At 48.4% G+C, this 20,245-nt stretch overlaps 1 protein-coding gene across 2 annotated transcripts in view; it reads right to left on the bottom strand.

Annotated features, from left to right (window-relative positions):
* The window catches only part of NPEPPS (aminopeptidase puromycin sensitive), a 39,455-nt gene extending 25,002 nt beyond the window's left edge, over window positions 1-14,453 (bottom strand). The window contains exons 1-3 of one of the 2 annotated variants that reach the window (XM_041125043.1): window positions 14,068-14,151; window positions 13,214-13,325; window positions 5,072-5,156 (exon numbers count right to left, since the gene is read on the bottom strand). In XM_041125043.1, the coding sequence (XP_040980977.1) occupies window positions 5,072-5,129 (58 nt within the window). In that variant the 5' untranslated portion in view covers window positions 5,130-5,156; window positions 13,214-13,325; window positions 14,068-14,151. Of the gene's footprint in view, window positions 1-5,071; window positions 5,157-13,213; window positions 13,326-14,067 lie in introns of both variants that reach the window. The other variant, XM_030022499.2, reaches the window with a different exon arrangement.
* Between the last annotated feature and the right edge of the window lie 5,792 nt (window positions 14,454-20,245).

Below are 20,245 nucleotides of genomic sequence, written 5' to 3'. Positions count from 1 at the left end.
TTGCGGAATTGGGTATCTAGAAGAGCGTCTTTCCGTGCTCAACTCCCGCAATTTTTTGTAATTCTCAAAGCAGCTGCTTATATATCAATTTCTGAAACAGCAGAATATAAATGAAAGATTCAAAGTTACTTTTTTTTTTTAAACTAACTATTCAGTGCCAATAATTTAATCCAGAGCAAAAGAACCATGGAAAACCATCAACAATACTTTTTGTTAAGAGTTTAAGAGAACTGCTTATAACAAAGATGTAATTGCAGTAAAAGGCTGTCTGAATTCCTAACAGTGTTGAATACAAAAGCTCCTGAAGAGAACAACACAATTTTGGCAGCCTACTAACTTTGGAGAGTTTGGCACTGCAAGGTTGCAAGTTAATCACTAGCACATTAGTACACAGTCTGGACCAAGTTGCATGAGAAAATAAAAGGCTGCTAGTGCTCCATGTCTTTGGAAAAAAGGCATAAAAATCAGATCTAGCAACCCTCCCAAACTCAAAGCACTACATATCAAATTTTACAATAGCATTTTAAATAAACTACAGTCCTTCTACAGAGTACTTCCTGAAATTGCACAGTAAACCAGATGGATACATCAATTAATGATCCCAATTTCTGTATTACATGCTTATAAACGTGGAACCTAGCCAAAGGTTTTAAGCAATGTCAAATGTGCATGCATTTCAAAGTGAAGACAAAGCCAAGTGCAAGAGTTGGAATTTTTTCAAGTAGCCCTCATTCCGTGGCATGGGGAAGTCACAGGCAATTAAGGTACGGTGGCTTAATGAACTTGCGGTCATCAACTGAGCTGCAGTGACTGTGTGCACTCTGCCTACTCTACCTGCAAATTAAATGCGTTAGCTTAAAACATCTACATGTTGACACAGCATACACTGTCCTCCTTCGGTGTTAGCCACTGAACCATGCCGATGCAATTCCTGAGAATGCTAATGCTTTCAAGCCCTTTCACATCTTTCCATGTGTTTCAAACCAGTGGTTGTAAAATCCTTTAAAGGAGTCTTCTGAGTATTCTTGCCTACCAGATATTCCCAAACTGTCCATGCCAATGAAGCCCAGGCCTCCTTAAAAAAACTACCATTAAAAATTCTGTCAACATGAAGTTGTCTCCAGAAGAAAGGATGAAGATGAGCTTTTCTACAAAGAAAGGTTTCACAACTGGCTTCGACAAATCTAGTCTGCTACAGGCAGAGACAGTAGTCCCATTTGTCCCACCTGGCCCCAGCTGCATGTTCCCATTCCCTTCCTTCCACTGGCATTCACATACAATCATCAGGATCAGGAAGACGATCTGTCTCCAAGCTGCCTTTTTTCTTCCCGCCTTGTAGAGGCAGTTTTCAGCCAGTGCATTTTCCTGATCTACATGGCTGCTCAACTGTACAAACATGAATGCCAAGAGAAGGAATGGAGTGAGGACAAGCGTCATTGCCCCTTTCCACAGCAGCATGACTTCAAGACTGCCTTACAATCATCATGAAACTGTAGTGCTCCCAGGCCAAGGGAAAGCACTGCTTAGATACACTTGCGTCACATTGCTTAGCTTTCCATAAGTGCTAGTGGTCTTTTGTTGTTTTCAAACATCAGCTGAGGCTCTGGTGTAACCAGCATCTAGCACTAGCATCCAAGCTTGTCCCTACCATGCTAGGAAGGAAAAGACTAAAATAATGAGTTCTGGCCTTAAAACCTTTTAAAGGTTGAAGCACAAATCAAAGTTCACTTGATTATGTCTGCTAAACAAACATCACTATGGTTGCTTGTAATTTTCTATGCAAAATTGCCAACTACTACCCTCCAAGCATCTCTAAATTCAAGAAGCTGCTTTAGATGCCACAGTAACTGAAAAGCTTTCCAAGCTAAAGACAATGTAATTCACTGATTATGACTCCATTACAATTTCACAACTCCTTAAAGAGAGATTCGCAGGAAGTTCAAATGACTTAGCATTCTGTAAGTATGAAACTCAATCCCCTAAAATTTAAATTAAGAACCAACTTGCTTAGGAATGCCGTTTCAGTTCTTCATTTAGCTGAGCAAAGTCAACCATTTGGACGATGCTAGTACAGTATGTGCACCCCTAAACATTAAGGCTGCACTATAAACATTTGACTACAAATGCTAAAAAGTAGCTTCTGGAAAAAACAAAACAATTGCTCATTATGATTAGTGGGAAGAGGCAGTCATAACTTCAGCAACAAAAAACTCAGTCTTCTGAGTAGCTTTGTTCCATTACAGCATACCTGGCACAAACGGCAAATCCACAACCTCCAGTTAGAATCACTACACTAGTTTTATGTTGAAACAGAATTTTTCTACTCCAAAGTACTGCGTAATCAATCTCTCCTGGTTTATTATTCACTATCACTCAATTGTGGATTACACAGCAAAATTTTTTACTTTGACTTTAAAGCTTCAGAGATCCTCCCTCAGCTTCCTGTCAAATATTGGGCAATAATCTGATTTCCCTGCAAATCTGCATTAAAGTTCCAAAGACCAAGTTCTACCCTCTGCTGTATCCATCTTTAGAAGAGTGAATACAAGCGGAGGGAAAACATGGCCCACAGTTCTAGCTAAGATTTCTGTTGTTGTACAAGCCACAGTGTAGTAGGTACTCAAGATTAACAAGAATTATTAGGAAAAGAATAAACTATTCTGCACAAAAGTCAACAGATCAGCTCCATAAACAAGGGAAATGTTATCTGTTGAACAAGGAGGTCTCCTTTTCACACAGCTACTTTTCGGAACAGAACCACACTTGAAAGAAGATAAGTGACTGATTATCTTTTGCCTCACATTTACAGACAAGCGTGAGACAAATTCTTCCCCACTGAGGTACAGAACTAAAAGAGGTAACAATTCTTCACTAGAGCCTTTAAAGGAGAAAACACCACTAACGTCTCACTCATTTTCAAATATACTATATAGGCAATCGGTACAAGGCTCGCTTAAGTAACTAAATCCAAACGATCTGGCTGATATTTCTGTTGGTTCATTGGACTATATTTTGTACTCTGTTTTTGAGACCAGTTATACAATTACCATCCAAAAGCTGTGCACAATAGAAGCATTAGTAAGACCGACTTGATCTGTATCAACAGGTGCCAGCAAATAGCCTGCCAGTTTCATGCAATTTTACTTCCAAAGCCATTATACTAGTTGGCAGTTTACCAAACTGAAAGATATGTTTTAACCCCATGAAGCCTGAGTCTAATTATAGTAAACATGCAATAAAACTGCACCTCAAGTATTTATGATACAACAGTTACGATACAATCCTCTCTATTCTAATGTATTTTTCCTGATTTGACTGGAAAGAAACTTTATTCCTAGGTACCTTTTCCATTTATTTTCATTTTCTCAATGACAAAATAAAAAATTGATAGGTGGTTTGGCCCTATGGCAGGGTGGTAGGTGGAACAGACTCCATACACACTCTGCTGTTACTACCACTCTTGTTATCACCTCATTACTCAGTATAAGAAATAACTCCAGCAGTGCTTAGCAACACAGTGCATCCAATCAGCTAAAGATCACTAACGGCAGCGTGTGAAAGGCACGCAGGAATGGAGCGCCAGGGTACAACCCAGGAGCCCGAATCAAGCACATAGGAAATAGCGCTCTATTCTTTCACTATCGAAACTCAGTGGCCAGACTCCAAGCTCTTTGGTAATAATACTCTTCTCTGCCGCCCTCTCTCGCTGTGACTGCACTTCCTGCAGTGAGCTCTACTTTTCCACAACACACCCGCCAAATGCTACTTCCTCAGGACAGAGCTCCCCATCCACCTAAGCACCGCTTGGCTGCTCTCAACTGCATTTAAGAAGCCCTCTGGTTTCTTTAATACTATATTAAAGATAAAAAAAAGTCAAACCAATTTAAATGCAAAGACTCATTGCAGATATTCCACTTGCCACATACAAATCTATTAGCCATAGGATAACATCACTGCAACATGAACTGGAATTGTCCCTACCAAATCCAGTCCAGAAAATTAAGACTTCTTTTCTTCTTTAGGTTTTCGCACAAACAGCCCTTCTCTCCAACTTCCTTCAGCTGTTGCATAAGCATACTAGAGAAGTTTAAACCTAATCAAAGGAACACCTTTCTCCTATTCATCGAGATCATTCCTTTAATTCACAATCATGGTTTCAACAAAGTGCTTCATGACATCATTGTGGCATTTTCCATATAGAAAGGGAGGCTCCGCAGAGCCTTTTGTTGTCCCTTTTGTCGTCCGAAGGACTTAAGAAACAGTCGTACACAGTGGACCAAATAGCTACTGTGCGTGAAACAGCAAAGGCTCCATAAGAAAACTACAAAGGCTTTGCACACTGTTAGACCATCGCTCTGTTTCAAGGAGCTTATTTTCCACACCTCAATCATTTCATGCTTCAGTTGCTAAAAGTTTTTTTTGTGTCTGCTAAATCTCCTCAAAATATAATTGGGGAAGACGTCAACTACTATAACTGTGCCTTACAAACAGGTACTGCTGCTTTGATTTCTCCATTAACTTCCAGCCTTTCACTGAACTGGATTCCCAGTCATTGTCTGCTCCACACAGTCACCTTTTTCCACGTTGCCCTACACTCGGAACATCCTCCTAAATGTCAATTAAGTGTCTTCTGTACTTTTCCAAATCCTTTCCCAATGAGTATTTCCTACTCTAGGCCATTATTGATGCATTCCTTATCTAAACCCTTGTCAGAGATTTTGTCAATACTGCGAAGACCATAGCTACAGATCATATTCTTACACAGTTATCTGGTATAAAGATAAATAATAATGTAAAAACAGCCAAACATCCTTTTGCCTACAACACTTAGGCATGATGGAGTAGAACGTAGATTTCATGGAAGCCTGTGGTAACTTTTTTAAATGTAATGCAAATGATAGTGATGAGAAGAGAATAAAGGTTAGATAATTAATTTTGTGCTTCTAGGGGTAGGTTAGCTTATCAAACTATTACGTAATTTTGCAATCAAAGTTAACTGTTGGCAAGAGCACCTCACGTCAGAAATGAAATGGATTAACACGTAAAAACTCTAGTGAAAAAGCAATCCTACCTTCGTCTCCTTCTGGCGCATAGGAAGCTGTAATAATGTCGATGTCAGCACAGTTCATCACAATTTGGTTGGTTGCCTGTTTCACCTGGAAGAGAAATTTTATGAGCATCAGGAAGAAACAGTGTTCCCTACTCCCTTGAGCTCCCTTAGGTAGGTAGGCATTCCCACCTCCCTTTAATCTAAAACCCCTTCCACCATCAAGTGTCTGAAGTAAAATTTAGTGTTTAAGAGTGGTAAAAAAGAAAAAGGTATTCCACTGATGCTCTCAATTGTTCCGGAACATGCGTACTTGAATCATGTTCAAGCCATCTAGGCCTACTTATCAACACTGTAAATTATTTAAGGGAATGAACTGCCTGTTAAAAATTGGTATGAAAGCTTGACAATAGGGCCCTTGTACATGCCTGGGAATCCAAGACCAATAAAAATAGATAGAGAGCCTGTAAGCTTCCTTTTAGAGATGACCTACAGGAGACTATAGTCAAAGCCTTTGAACGCAAACTTACATCTTTCAGAGATGATCAGAAATACAACCTACAGTACTGTGTTCTAAACTGTCAACACTATAAGAACTTCCTAGGTTAAAAACATCTGCCAAGAAATTCGCCTTTACATTTTCCTGAAAGCTTTCCTTCTGCCAGCTCTTGGCTACACACACTTTGCTTTATTTAACAAGTGGCCAGCTCCCAGCGTAGTAATAAACTGTCTCACTGTGCCAGCTTTCTATTTGGATGCAAAAGCTTGAATACAGAGGAATTCAAATTAAATATCAATTAATTACAAAGGGGTAAAATATTTGGGAATTAAACTAGGAATTATTTAGAAACTTACGGCTGAAACCACTAGAATCATCACACTGGATCAAGCTGGTAATCCTGCTAGTCCGGGATACAATGTCTGACAGTAGACAACACCAGTTCTTTAAATAAAGGAGCAAGAATTCCTATAACAGCCAGCTAGGGTTTAACATATGTACAAAGGAACTGCTTCCTACCCCAGACAGTAAGTTTCTTAAAGCATAAGGACTGATATGCCTTTATTGGTTTTTCACTATTATAACCCCAAAATGCCCTATTAACACCTGTACCCATCACTCTAGCTATCCATGTTTGAACGCAGCAAGAACCAGCTGGACCTCTTTGTGATGGAAACTGGTTCCCAGGAATCAAGAGCTCCTTCACCCCTGTAGCGAAATCAGCTAAGTGCTCTGCATGTGCATGCCAGCTCACCATTCAAGCATCTGAGTGTAAATGCATTTATTACAAGTAAAGCCGAAATAATAAGCTGAAGTGTCACAGTTGAAGCAGACACTTACCACTCTGCCATAAAGGAGCTGGTATCTATACAAGATGAGTAAACAGAAGCAGATATTCAGTCCTAAGCCGTTCTACCTAGGCTCGCTGAAGGAATGGTTCCTTAGTCATTGTGTACATTAAAAACAAATTCAAGTCTAGTCAGTGATAAGAGAGGTTTAAGAAATTTAAATGTATAACTTAATAGGCATACCCACATCACAAGAACGGTCTATCTAGTCTAATAATCTGTTAACCAAAGGGCTAATACCAGATAATCCAAGGAAAGCCAACCCCCATGGTGGATGGTTAACACAAGACAAACCTAACTCAGAAGTTTCTTTCCAACCTTAGTCACCAACTTTGCTTCTGAAGCAAATGTCTACGGCTTATTCCTATTAACAGAATTGTTTGTATAATAAATATTACGTAAGGGCTTATACTTTTTGACAAGAGTAACTATTAGTGAACCTTTCCAAATCCTGCTTGTCAGTCACCCTGCAGTAGTGTGTCCTACAAAACAGTGCAGAAGAGCTATGTTGTTTTCACCATGTTGCCTCTTTATGGTAATAAAACCAAAACAATGTTACCTAATAAACTTAACCTGATTCTACAAACAACATGTTTGCAAAGCATAAAACGAGCAAATGTAACAACTAAAGTGACACAGGTTAGATTTGATGCTTCTAGTAAAGATACAATCTGAAATCTTTTTTTCTTTTTCAATTTGCTGTACATGAAACTAAAGGATTACAACATTTCCCAAAACCTAAGATCAAAGCTCAACAATTTTCATCACAATATTAGGGTTTGGGGTTTTTCAAGGTCTTCTAAAACACAGAAAAATCAGAATGAGAAAGCTTTTTATAAATGTCTAGTAGAGACCTTTATTCAATCTACAAATCCAAGATGCATAAAGAGCTGTCCAAATTGCAGACAATACTGGGTTTAACAATAGGCTTGATCTTTAAAAAACAACGTCTTCTGAGGACGGAAGAATTTTCAGTGTAGCACTGTGCCCACAAAATAAGAAAGTTTAGGTTTAAGCAGAGACAATTTCAGAGGCTGCTTAGAAAGGCAATTCCCTATTTTTATTTTTTTTCTTACCTCCTACAAATATCAAGTCAGTTTTACAAAAGAGTGCAACATACTAGAAAACATTTAAAGGGACTGAGTGAACCAGTAGGCTAAAAAACGTTTACCCTCCAACTCCCAAAAAATGAAGGACAAAATTCAGCTCACTGATATGAATACTGACAGTGTACTGTACAGCACACTTCTGAGGCGCTCATAATTTAATTCAGTGAGGGAAAAAAAAAGTTTTCATGTTGGCACACAGACTCTAGCATGAAAGCCTCCTCCCTCTGATCCACTAAAAATAATGAAGTACAGACACACCTGTAAGAACAAAACCAAAACTGTAAGCCATCCAGCATACTTAACTTAGGACCATTTTATCTCACAAGAACCTGTAGCCTAATGCTTACCGACTCTACCTATATCATGAAGATGAATGAATGTGTTTTACTGTAAGCGATACCTTGAAACTGCTTTTACGTTTCTGCTAATACTATGTTCTGGAAGACAGATATTCTGCTCATGCAGTGCTTTTCATGAATCCAATCATATTAAAAGGCAAAAGAAGCATCTCACCAAGTAAGGTATAACAATTACAAAGCAGTATATACACGAACTGTCACCCTGCTTCACCTTGCTCTATAATATAATAAATTTACTCTTCAACAAGAAGAGGCTAATCAAGGCAAGAGCAAGCTACAAATGCCCACAATGAAAGTAGCTTTGCCATAAGGGTGACATGCTTAAAAGCAGCAGATGAACTAAGACCAATATCCAGAACGAAGGAACGTTTCCAAACTTTAAACCTGTTGCTTTTGATGAAACTCTACTAACATTAATCAGAATTCAAACACCTATTGAGATTAGCCAGACACAGATACCACAAGGAGGTCTGCTCTGCAAAAAAACAGCAGACCTTTTAAGACATTTTAACTGTGTTGGCAACCTGCCGTTAGACTAAGATGACACACACTTCCCAACCCCCTACACATCCACATTCATGCTCAGTGTTTGTTTCTGGAAGGAAAATCTCACCCAATAGGAGATAACAGCTTAAGTTCCCCCCAAAAGTTCTCCAAGGTAACATCATTTGATGGAAGAAGAGCTAAAAAGGCTAATTATTTGGCTCTGCCAAATAGGACGCGAAGATGCTGTAAAGCTTTTGATTTTCAGAGGTTATCAGAGCAGGAAAGGACTTGGTGGAAAAACCTTTTTAGGACATTAGAAACAAGAATTTGAATGGCTTCAGCAGAACGACAGCCTACCTGAAATACAGGATGAGGTACACCAAAAGACATCTTCTATAGTCAAAACTAATTCTCTAGAGCCATTTATAAGACTAGATAATTAAAATCTTGTCACTCGGCTTCAGCGTGCTTTCCTAAATGTAGCATTATAACAAGCATGTATGTTTTTAGCATTTTACTCTCTAAAAATAGACAACTAAAATTACTACAGTCGTGTTCTAGGATGTATCTTTTTAAAAAGAATTCAAAACTTCAATGAGAAAAGGAATAAAGACTTCTATTAATCGAGCAAATTATGGTAGCCAAGTAGTGAAATTACCAATGCCACGACTAATTGGCCCACTGGAAAAATTCACTTCATTCCAAAGAGCATCCAACTACATTCATCGGTAGCAGTCACACATACTTCAGAAGTGTCAAATTCACACAGACAAGTAAATCCCTTTGTGGCTATGATCAATGCAATCATCTTAGCCTTATGAATTACAGAACTGAGAGGCCTTTCTGTGGGGGAGAAGAGCAAAGGCATTCCTATTTTTGAAGCTGGTGGCATAAGGGTACACAGAGCCCCAAGGTCCTGACTTTGAAGCACCAGACTTGAACACTCAGCATGGTGCCTTTAACACTCAAATTCAGATGTGCTGGAAACTTAAGTTACAATGCTAGGTAACATGACCATATATTTACACTAGACAACTTCCCCCCCCCCCCCAGGAGATACTAAGCACAAATACTACACCCATTAAGCTTAATTTTTCAAGGTTTACATACAAGAGTGTCACAATTAATCTTTAACTGGCATGCAGCAGGATCAGACGACTACACATTTCTTTAGTCTAGCAGATACTGCGTAATTAACCTATAAAAAGCAACAGATACAGGTTAAACATTGCTAAATATAACAGTATCCTTAAGACATTAAAGGGACTGTGAAAGATGTTTAAGAGCCATCTACCTCAGGCTGTAAATTCTTTAAAGTAAAGATAGGTTGCTTTGCAACCAAGAAACCCCTCACTGTAGTTTGCAATGAAAGAAATGAATCACCACACAACAGGCTTCAAAGAAGGTAGTTATATAGAGGTAAGTACCAGGAAGTTAGAAGACAACCATGCACCTTCCTGAAGCTCTGCACCTACACCCTGCACCGCACAGGTGATCGTTTGGAGCCATGACAGCGTTAAGAACTTCCATTTAGAAGCTTAAAACAACTGTTGAACTTTGGGAGCCAGATGTTTGTTTCTGTTGCTAGTTACTCATGTTTGCCTTTTCAGCATGATGCTGAAGAACAGAACGGCCACACATCCCCTCTTTGTTCCAGCCCTCGGTTAGGCCTCCCAGGAGTCAAAAGCAGAATGGAAAAAAGTTGACCTAGACACTGAGTAATACGAGTGCACTGCACTGATAACTAGACCCTGAGAATCAGGGTTATAATAATTAAATCTCAAGCTAACAGATGAATAAAGTAGATGAACTATTTCCACCAAAAAAAAAAAACCAACCTTAATTGTGCTCATTCAGAAACAAGCCCACACACCCAACAAATCAACAGTTTAAAATGCTAAAAGATGATACAACTGACAGAGTGATCACAGGATTGTGAGCAGGCGACTATTTCAGTGCCAGATCTGCTACCAACACACAGCGCCCGATTCTCCCACAACCATGTTTTGTCCTAGCTGTGATAAGGGTTCCTTGTGATATAGTTCATTTAAGGACTTTTGGGTTTTTAACTGTGATAAATGGTAATTATATACTGTCAGTTTATATAATTGTTACACAACTCTGCAGACTTCAAAAATATTCATATGACCACAAATTACATTATTTGAAAATCTCAAGTAACCAGACAAAACTTAATGTATAGGTTACCAGATACTCAACAAGCACAACTTCAAAAGGTTACGAAATTAAACTATCAAGAGACAGATTTCAGTATCGTTCCTCTATCAAGAAACAACAAATACTAGACAGAGGGCCAATTCCCTAACCTGAAATCTAAAAGTGTCACAATAAACTACAAACACGTATCATTTCTTTTTAAGGCTTTGAAATCCACCTGCTCACTGCTGACACTGAAGCAACAGCCTTATCTTTTTAATCATAAAAGGCTTTATCCTCAGAAGCTTCTTTGAAGGAGCCATATAAGTGTAACATTTATTATTGTAGCATAAAGACAAAATGTTTTGTTAAGTTACTTAAATGTACAAAAGCCAACACAAGTGTACTGCCCCAAAGCCAGGACTGCAAGGTTATTTAACATTTCTTCAGTGCTTGGTGCTCAAGTCGAAAGACTTACCAAAATTCTACACAGAGGGCTGCCAAATCCTATTTAATGGCTGTGAGCGAGAAACACAAACTGACTGATCAAGTGTTTACTTGTAGTATCTTGACTAAATATCACAGCCTTCACTGATTCCAGTTTGCTAGTAAAGATGCAAAAATAACAAAGCAAACAAACACTTCTGATGTACATAATGAAAAATTTTCCTAATTTTGTGGTTAATCGTGATTTATTCTGGTGTCAAAGTTTCAGTACTCACCCTGCAGGTCAGAAAGCATCACTGGTTTAAGTACTTGATGTGGATTATTGCTTGTCCAGCCATTATCATACTGGAATGGAGCAGAGGGACTAATAATTATTCTTGATTGGTTATAAAAAATGATACCTGGATCTTCAAGAGGAGGCAGTGTATGTATTTCCCTACCCAAAATCTGGAAAATCCAAAGTTTGTGTCTTAACATAAAATCACTTTTACCTCGACGACTGTACAATGTATGCCAAAGCCGCTGAAAACAGAATGCCTCTGATGAGCTCCACTCCACCTTATTACAAGCTGCTAGCAGAAATGGCCAACAGGTCCATTGAACCAATTAGATCCAAAAGCACACAAATTATTTTTTATTTTCTAGATTCAGTCCCAGCTCAATAACAAACAACTAGTAAATGTTAGCATATTCTTAAGCAAGCCATTCCCTTGTACAAAAGTATCCTGTCCACCTAGTACTGTAGGCGAGCTGGTTGTTCTTCTCTCCATTAAGGTGCAGAATAGTTACCCTCTAATTTTCTGTAATGTGCCTTTACCACGCTTTGGACACTGGCAGCCACAGCAAACTTCTCCAGATTGCCAACTCGAGACAAGCACGTGAACACTCACCCATACACCTTCCTGCACCTCTCCTGTACTTGCTTGCATGCAGCTGGGATTTGGCCTCATGATTCTTTGGTCTATGGTTGATAAAAGTTATTAAAAAATAAAGATATATACTTTAGATATGTTTTAAAAACCTTGCCCTGTATTTTTTTAATTCTCTCTACCACGAGAACATCAGATCAGCTCACCATGATGTGAACAAGAGTTTTTTACAACCTTGACCCTGCCAGATCAGTGTTCTTCCTTAACACATGCCCTCAGCCGGTAGGAAAGTCCAGAATTTCGCATTGTCAGGTGCTATCCATTGCTCTAGGAATTAATTGAGCAATCCCCTGAACAGCAAATGTTATTAAAAACATCTCAACAGGACTAAAATCTGCAAACCAACTACCATCTCCACAAGCTCAATCCTCGTTATTCCTGGATTTAAATGAATTTTCCAAGGCTGCCGTTCAATACGACTCTCTCCTCGGTAGCAATGCTGGCTTAAAAAGCCACGACTCCCCTCCCCCCGAGTGTTATTTTTAACCTGGATGATTTCAGTGATCCCATTTGCAGCACAGCCCCACAGCTGTAACGGGACTGAGGAGCAGCAACTTGGGTGCGAAGACAGGAATAGGTGGCTAGGATTAAGACGGAAGAGACTGGGAATTTCTCAAGCTAGCATTTTCACCCAGGCTGATGCGCCATCAAACCGAGACCCCAAGGACAGCAGCAGCCTGAGGACACGAGCTAGAACAAAATCTGCAAGGCGATTTACGTGTTCAATATTTCTTCCACATGACACAAACTTACTCATCTCTGGTTATCTTCCTCCAGGTCGCAAAAGTCACAAGATTCACTATCATCCACAGCCTTTTGCCCTCCCCAACTTCCACAGACACCAGACGCTTGCCCAGTGAGGCACTCGCTCTCTTCTGTACCTGTGCTTCAGATGCAGCAGTTTTATTGCCCTGATGTTACCTCATTTTAAAACAAGGTTTTAACCACCTCTTTAGACCAAGATTTAAATCTGTACACATCTCGGTATTTAAAATCTCCCTCAAATTTTTTTGAGCTCTCAATACAGTCATCCCATTTTAAGAAGAAGTCCAGTAAGCCCTTACAGTTCTGTATCTATTTCAAATCATCGCACAAGGAAAGACATGAAAGCAAATTCAGGAAATCTTGGCACAGCAGCCTGAGAATGACTATGAGACTTCAGGGCTTTCATCAAACATTCTGGCTTTGGAGCACGAACATGGGGAAGCTTTTGCCTTTCAGAAAAGGCAGAAGACCCGCCGGTTTTAGTTTGCACACCCCTTCCCACTGTTAATCAAGCCTCTCGCTTCACTGACTTCAAGCTTTTCATGTCACTGAGGCCTACCAGCTTACCGTACTACACCGGGGGAGTTCTCATTTAATGGCATATGTGGTAGTTTGTCTTTCCAGCAAAATCCCGAGCCATCTGAATGGCTGGATATAGATAAAAGCAGCACGCTGGAGGCTGAAAACAGGAACAGGGTGCTCACTACGGATTTGGGGGAAGCCGGGGATAGATATCCACGGTTCCCACCGCTCCGCGCCAAACCCCACATACAGACTTTTGGTAGCGGGCAGGCGGGAAGAAGAACCGACGACTGTCCGAGCCGGGGCGGGAGGGAGGGAGGGAGCGGGCCGGGCACCCCCCCCCCAGCCCGAGGGGGAGCCGGGGGGGGCCCGCAGCGGCGGGGCGAGGCCCCCCCCCAGCCCTTCCCCGGCCGCTCCCGCTCCTCCCGGGGCCCGGAGCGGGGCAGGGCGGGGCCCGCGGGCTGCCCTCGCCCCTTCCCCGACGCCTGGCCTCGAGGGGGGTGTGTGTGGGGGGGTATATATACATATATATGTATAGGCTGAATGGAAAGGGAGGGCGGAGACCGCGGGGAGAGGCGGGGGGAGCAGTTCCGAGCGGCCTCCCTGCACCTGCCCGGCCGGCTCCACCGCGCTGAGGGCCGGGCCCCGGCGGGCTGACGGGGAAGGGGGGAGGCCCTCAGGGCCCGGCGGCGAGGAGGGGAAGGGGAAAAGGGCGGGGGGGGGGGGGGGGGAATGTGGATCGGGCTCCCTCAGGGCCCGGCTGAGGGAGGGAAGGCGGGGGCCGGGCCCGGCGGGCTGACGGGGCTCCCTCAGGGCCCGGTGGCGGGAGGAGCGGGCTGAGGGAAGGGTCCCCTCAGGGCCCGGCGGGGGTAGAAGGAGGGGCCGGGCCGGGGCCCTACCTGCACGGCGGCCTCCAGCTTGCCCTCGAAGGTGAAGTCGATGAGGTCGGGCTTGAGGCAGAGTCCGTAGTTGATGGGGGACACGTCGGCGGGCAGCCGCTCGAAGGGCCGCTTCTCCGGCATGGCGGGGCGGCGGCAGGGGGTGCGGGGCTGCGCCCCCCCGCGGCGGGGCGGCGGGGGAGTCGGGGGCGGGGGGGGGGGGGGGAAGGCGGGGGCGGGTGGATAGAAGAGGGGGGGGGGGCGGCGGAGCGGGAGCGGAGGCGGGAGCGGGGAGGCTTCCTGCCGGCGACGCGGCGGCCCCACAACCGACACACCGGGAGAGAGAGAGAGATAGACAGAGAGAGAGGAGAGCGGGCGAGCGGCGGCGGGAGGAGGAGGAGGAGGAGGAGGAGGAGGAGGGAAGGGCGGGGACGCGCGCGCGCGCTCCCGGCACGAGGCGGCGGGGGGGGGGTGAGCGGAGGAAGGGGGGTGGTGGTGGTAGTGGGGGGGGGTGGGAGAAAGGAGGAGGAGGAGGAGGAGGAGGAGGAGGAGGAGGAGGAACCGCGCGTGCGCGTGCGCGCGGCGGCGCCACGCGGCCGCGCACGTAGAGCGGCGCGAGCGCGTTGCGTAAGCGGCGCGGGGCAGTGCGCGTGCGTCCGTCCCTCCCTCCCGCCTGGCTCCGCCCACACCCCCCCCCCCGCCCGCCCCGTGCGCCGGGTGGTGCGGGGAGAGGGGCTCGAGCTGGGGTGTCCCGGTACCGGGGGGGTCTGGCACGGTGCACCCCGTTAACGGGGTTCCTGGTACCGGGGGGTCTGGCACGGTGCACCCCGTTAATGGGGGCACCCGATACCGGGGGGTCTGGCACGGTGCACCCCGTTAACGGGGTTCCTGGTACCGGGGGGGGTCTGGCACGGTGCACCCCGTTAACGGAGGGCACCCGGTACCGGGGGTGTCTCGCATGGTGCACCCCGTTAACGGGGTTCCTGGTACCGGGGGGTCTGGCACAGTGCACCCCGTTAATGGGGGCACCCGATACCGGGGAGTCTGGCACGGTGCACCCCGTTAACGGGGTTCCTGGTACCGGGGGGGGTCTGGCACGGTGCACCCCGTTAACGGAGGCACCCGGTACCGGGGGTGTCTCGCATGGTGCACCCCGTTAACGGGGTTCCTGGTACCGGGGGGTCTGGCACAGTGCACCCCGTTAATGGGGGCACCCGATACCGGGGGGTCTGGCATGGTGCACCCCGTTAACGGGGTTCCTGGTACCGGGGGGGGTCTGGCACGGTGCACCCCGTTAATTAGGGGCTCCCGCAACACCCAGCCTAGGGGGCTCTGGCACGGTGCACCCCATTAACAGGGGTTCCAGGTACCGGGGGTCTGGCACGGTGCACCGCGTTAACGGGGGCACCCGGTACCGGGGGGTCTGGCATGGTCACCCATGCTCGGGTCCAGCGAGACCCTGGTGCCAAGGGCACGGCACGGCGGCAGCTCTGTCCCCCGCCGGCGGGACAGGGCCCGGTCTCCTCACGGCTCAGAGACCATCCAGAGTCTGTTTGGTCCCACGTTTTCCAGGAACGCATCCCGCCGGGCTGTTCTCCGCCGCAGAGCTGGCCTCCGGCGTGGGACTTGTCACTGCTGCTCCGTGGCGTTACGCGGCAGCACCCGACCGCCCGCAGCAGCCCAGATCCGAGCTGAGACTCGCCTCTGCCAATGTTTAACGAGCTCCGATATGTTGTGTCCTGAGGTTTTTTTTTTTTTCTGTTAGTTCTCCACGGAATACTTTTTTTATTGATTACTTTTTCCCAGCACTGAGCGGCCGGCAGTTCCCATGCCAGCGGCACGCTGTGCGCACCGTGCGAATTTGGGTTTTTTCCCGGGCTGCTCTTCGCCCTGTCCAGTCCTCCGAGCACCCGCGCAGCATGTGGCCCTTGTATCTGGAGGACGCAGGTCCCTTTCTCCCTGGGTTTGGTCACCTCTGTGCTCCCCATGTCCAGATAAGGCAGCGGCTGTTCGCGGAGCTTGGGGTCTAACTATCGCTAACCTCCAGCGTTAAAAAATCGGGAGATCAGCTTAAACCTCTCGGACTTTGCAGCCGAGAAGACAGCAATGTGCACGTGTGGAGCGGAGAGAAGGTGTCCTGTCCTCCAGGCTTCGTTTACCTGTCCGGACAGCTACGTGGGCTTGCTTTTCTCCTCACCCTGAGCTAACGGCCGCTCTCCTCCTCCTCCTTGTGCTTGAACCGCAGCATCAAGGTGAAACCTGGGTGTTGCAGGGCTCCCGGTAAAACCCCAGGGCTGCCGACACATGTGCAGCCCTTCGTGGCCAGGCTCACATCCTCGTAAGTAAAAAAAAAAAACCCACACCTCTGAAGCTCTTGAGCAGAAAGGGGTTCCTCTGCCGTTTCCCATGGCCAAGCAGCCGCTGCTGCCCACCCCGGGGTACTGCAGCCCTTTGGGGCTTTTCTTGCTCGCCCCGAGGTCAGCAGCGCTGCAGAGCATCGCTGGGGCTCGTGAAAGATGCTATGTAAGGAATCCGTCTTAAAAAGCTATGTACACAATACAGCGAACAGTATTTACAGGGTAATAAATGTCCCAAGTGGGTGATGTTGGATGGCTGTTTGGGTTTGTGACAAACACCAGCAGGAAGTTTAAAAATTCTTAATAAAGACTTTATATGGGAAAAAAGAAAGGCGAAAAATTGAATTCCTCTGGAAGAGGGGAGCCTGCGCCGGCAGCCACGGTGGCTTTCCCCGCACCCAGCTTGTGGGGTGAGAGCCACAGCCCAGCCCTGCTCTCGGCCCCGGGACCTGCGGCGGCAATCTGAGATCCAGCAACTCAGCCGCTGCCTCCTGCCTGGCTCCATACGGCGTGAAAAAACGGACCCGGTTAAGTCTCAGCCCCCCCGAAAGGAAGCGTGCTGCGTCTTCGTGGGGGCCACAACCTCCCACAACCTCCCTTGTTTTAAGAAGGAAGCACAGCTTGCAGAGGCAGGAAATCATTAATTGCCTTCCACCACTAGAAAAGGCAATTGGTCCTTTTTTTTTTTCTCCCCTCCCCAAAGAGATTTATTTTTGCTAAAAGTGGTACCTCGCTGTTTAAAATATAAGTTAGCGCCGAGCGAGAGAGAGAACGGGGATTCGCTGAGACCTGGAGGAGCCGGCAGCACGAACTGGGGCACGGAGAAAGTACAGACAGCTCTTAGCACGTCGTTATAAAAACCAAACGGCTGATGAGCCTGGGTTCATCTGGGGCTTCTGCGGGGCCGCATTGTGTTGCAGAGCCCCGAGGAGGGGAAGGGAGACAAGGAAACAGCTGGAGCCGCGCAGGGGGGGTTCCGACAGCTGCCGCCCTCCCCTTGCTCCCGCCACCATCCCTTCCCAACGCCTCGGTGGGGTGCGAAGCCCCGCGGGACACGCGGACACGGGCAGACGGGGTGATGCGAGCCCCACATGGGGACGTGTCGGTGCTGGGACCTGGGAAAGTTTCATCGTTGTTGTTGCAAGCGAGCTGACGCCTGCGATGCCCGGGGGGTGCTGGGGGGAAAGTCCCGTCTCCCCCCGCAGCGAGGGAAGGGCTGGAGCGGTGACCCCGCGGTTCGGCGTGGGTTGGGTCGGGAGCCTCCGTACGTGATTTCCAACCAGGCTGGAGGGAGGAGGACTCAGCCCGGCCGTGCCAGGCTGGGGATACCCCGAGGCCACCGCGGCCGGCCGGCGGGGAGAAGAAGGTCAGCCGTGCCACAGTCACGCCGAGAGACCTCACGGGAGCAAAAAGCCCTTCTCCTCCTGCCTCGCCTCCGCTTTCGATGCCCTGGCACAGCTCGTGGCCACGGGTGATTCTCCTCGGGCAAAGCCACGGCTGGGCAAGCAGCAAGGTCAGGAGCAGGATAAACCTATTCCTGGAGCAGAGCTGCTCGCCACCGCGGGAGGGAGGTGGAGGGGATTGTCTCTTCTGAGCTTTAATTCCCGTTCCCGATGGTTACGCGGGTCACTGGGTGCCCTCCTGGTGCGCACCCGGCGCTGGGAGCAGCGCGGTGGCTCCGTGGCCACGCCGGCCGCAGGGCTCGTGCTCGGAAAAGGTCTCCGGGTGCCTTCTGCGGCTGCTGGTCCGCGCGAGAGATATTGTTAGATGACAGATGCTGCTGTCAGCAAGAATCCAGAAAGAAAGAAAGGAAGAAAGAGCGAGCCTCCACCGAGAAAGCCGGGGGGAAGCCGCCTCCTCCGCCGTGTCCCGACCAAACCGGGTTCTCCTGCAGTGCCAGACTGGGGAGGGCCTGGGGACAAACGGACGGGGTGGAAGCCAGGAGCTGTAATTAGCCCAGAGACTCTGCAGCCACCAACCGCTGTCAGTGCACCATTTTAATTAGGAAAACAAGGGGAAAAAAGGGGAATAAAAAAAGAAAGATCCCGAGAGAGGCTTTTCTTTTCTTCTCTCTTTTGCCAGAGTTTTTGCCATTCCTGCCGAGAGCGGGAGCAGCCGGAGGGCACCGGCTAATCCTGCCTCGCAGGTCTGGGCCGGCGGCTTAGGGCAGGAATCTCTGGTATTCGGGAGCACAGGGACAACGGCGCGCTCGAAGCTGCAAAGTGGCTCCCGGGGCCTCTTGCTCCACGGGCTGTTCCTGGGGGGGGGTTGGGAGGCATTTTGCATCGCTTCCCCCTCTCGCTGCATGGCGACGCATTGCGTGCAGGTCTGCCCGTCGCCCTCCCACCTCGCCATGTACCTGGGGCGAGTTGCACAAGGATGGAGGCAAACGTGGCCAAGCCCCAGCCTGGAGCTGGTGCGGACAGCTCAGCTTTGGGCGGGTGCTGAGCACGTCCCACTTCTGCTTATGCTCAGGTCCCTCCAAATCCCAGCCCTGGATCTTGCTCTCCGACGTGTCAAATCCCCGCGTGGTGGTTTTGCAAGGGGAAGATCACATGCGGGCTGGGGACACCATCGAGTGATGTCTCCAGAGGCCACTGCTGCTGGGGCGAGCCCCATCCCAAACCGCAGCAGGCAGGGATGGTCCTGGGCTGTGCTCCCCAGCAGCCCCCCCCATGGCGAGGACGTGGCCCCAGGGGGCTGCCAGAGCCCTGAAACGGCTGCCCACGGTGGTAAAACCGGCTGAGATGGCATCACGGGGCAGCTCTGCAGCCGGGAAAGCCGGACGGGTTGGGAAAATCCAGCCCCACGAGGCCCGAGCCGTGGGAAAGCACCAAGGCTGTGGGGTGCTGGGGCCAGTGACTCAGCCCCGGCTGCTCCGGGACCGGCTCCGTGGCCCCGGGGCTTCAGCCCTGTTTTCCAGAGGGGGAACCGGCTCCAGTTTTCCTCCCGGGCGTGCAGCAGGGAGAGGATCCCCCCTCTCCTGTTTTTGAGCCCCCACGAGCATCATGCCAGACTTTCGAAGCCGTTGCTGGGATGTGCATGCAGTCCCCCCACCCAGGGGTGCCTGGCTCCCCCCGTGCCCCCCGGGACAGCCCCGCGGGGCCGCTCCCGGCTCGCCCTGCTCACAGATAACAGCGTGGGCTGGGATCAACGGTCTCGGGCACAGTGGAGCCGTCACTACACATTAACCAAGCTGTCCGATGGAGCAACGCTTCCTCGTAGCCAAGATCAACAGTCCCCAAAGCAAACTGGGAGCACGGCCAGGCGGAGCGAGCGAAGCCCGGAGCCTCCCAACGAGCCCCCCGCTCCCGTGGGGCCACCCCGGGGGTTCGCACCCCCATGCCGTGTTTGCCTTTGGGGCTGCAAGACGGAGCAGGGCCTCACCCTGCAGCCGTGGGTGGGTGCTGAGCATCCCCCGGGGTGTCCCTGGGGCTCCGGGAGCTGGAATTTCAAGGGAACAGGATTTGGGCTAAGTGTGGTTTGTTTGAGGACATCGGTGCTCCACCCCCGGAGCTGCTGCATCCCGCTGTGCCAGGCTGTCCCGTGGGACATTCGGGTGGGACCCTCGTCCCCGAGCACCCCCCCCCCCCCCCCCGCCACCGGCAGCCCCCGCGTGTTGCTGCAACACCAAAAGCATCGGGCACCGACTGCTGCTGCGCCCGGTGCCGAGCTGAGCTACCGGGGGGGCTGCGCAGGTCCCCGGGGAGACCGGAGGGGGGGGGGGGTCTGCAGGTCTGGGGAGGGGGGCACACAAGTGGGTGCGACCCCCCCCAGCACCCCCTGCATGGGGCGGTGCGGGGGGGTCTCTCGCCTGTCGCATGTGGGCACTGGGGGGGGAC

Source organism: Aquila chrysaetos, chromosome 8 (assembly GCF_900496995.4).
Source record: "Aquila chrysaetos chrysaetos chromosome 8, bAquChr1.4, whole genome shotgun sequence".
Taxonomy (NCBI): Eukaryota; Metazoa; Chordata; class Aves; order Accipitriformes; family Accipitridae; genus Aquila; species Aquila chrysaetos.
The sequence above is the reverse complement of the archived record's forward strand: the minus strand, read 5'-3'. Positions and strand labels throughout refer to the sequence as shown.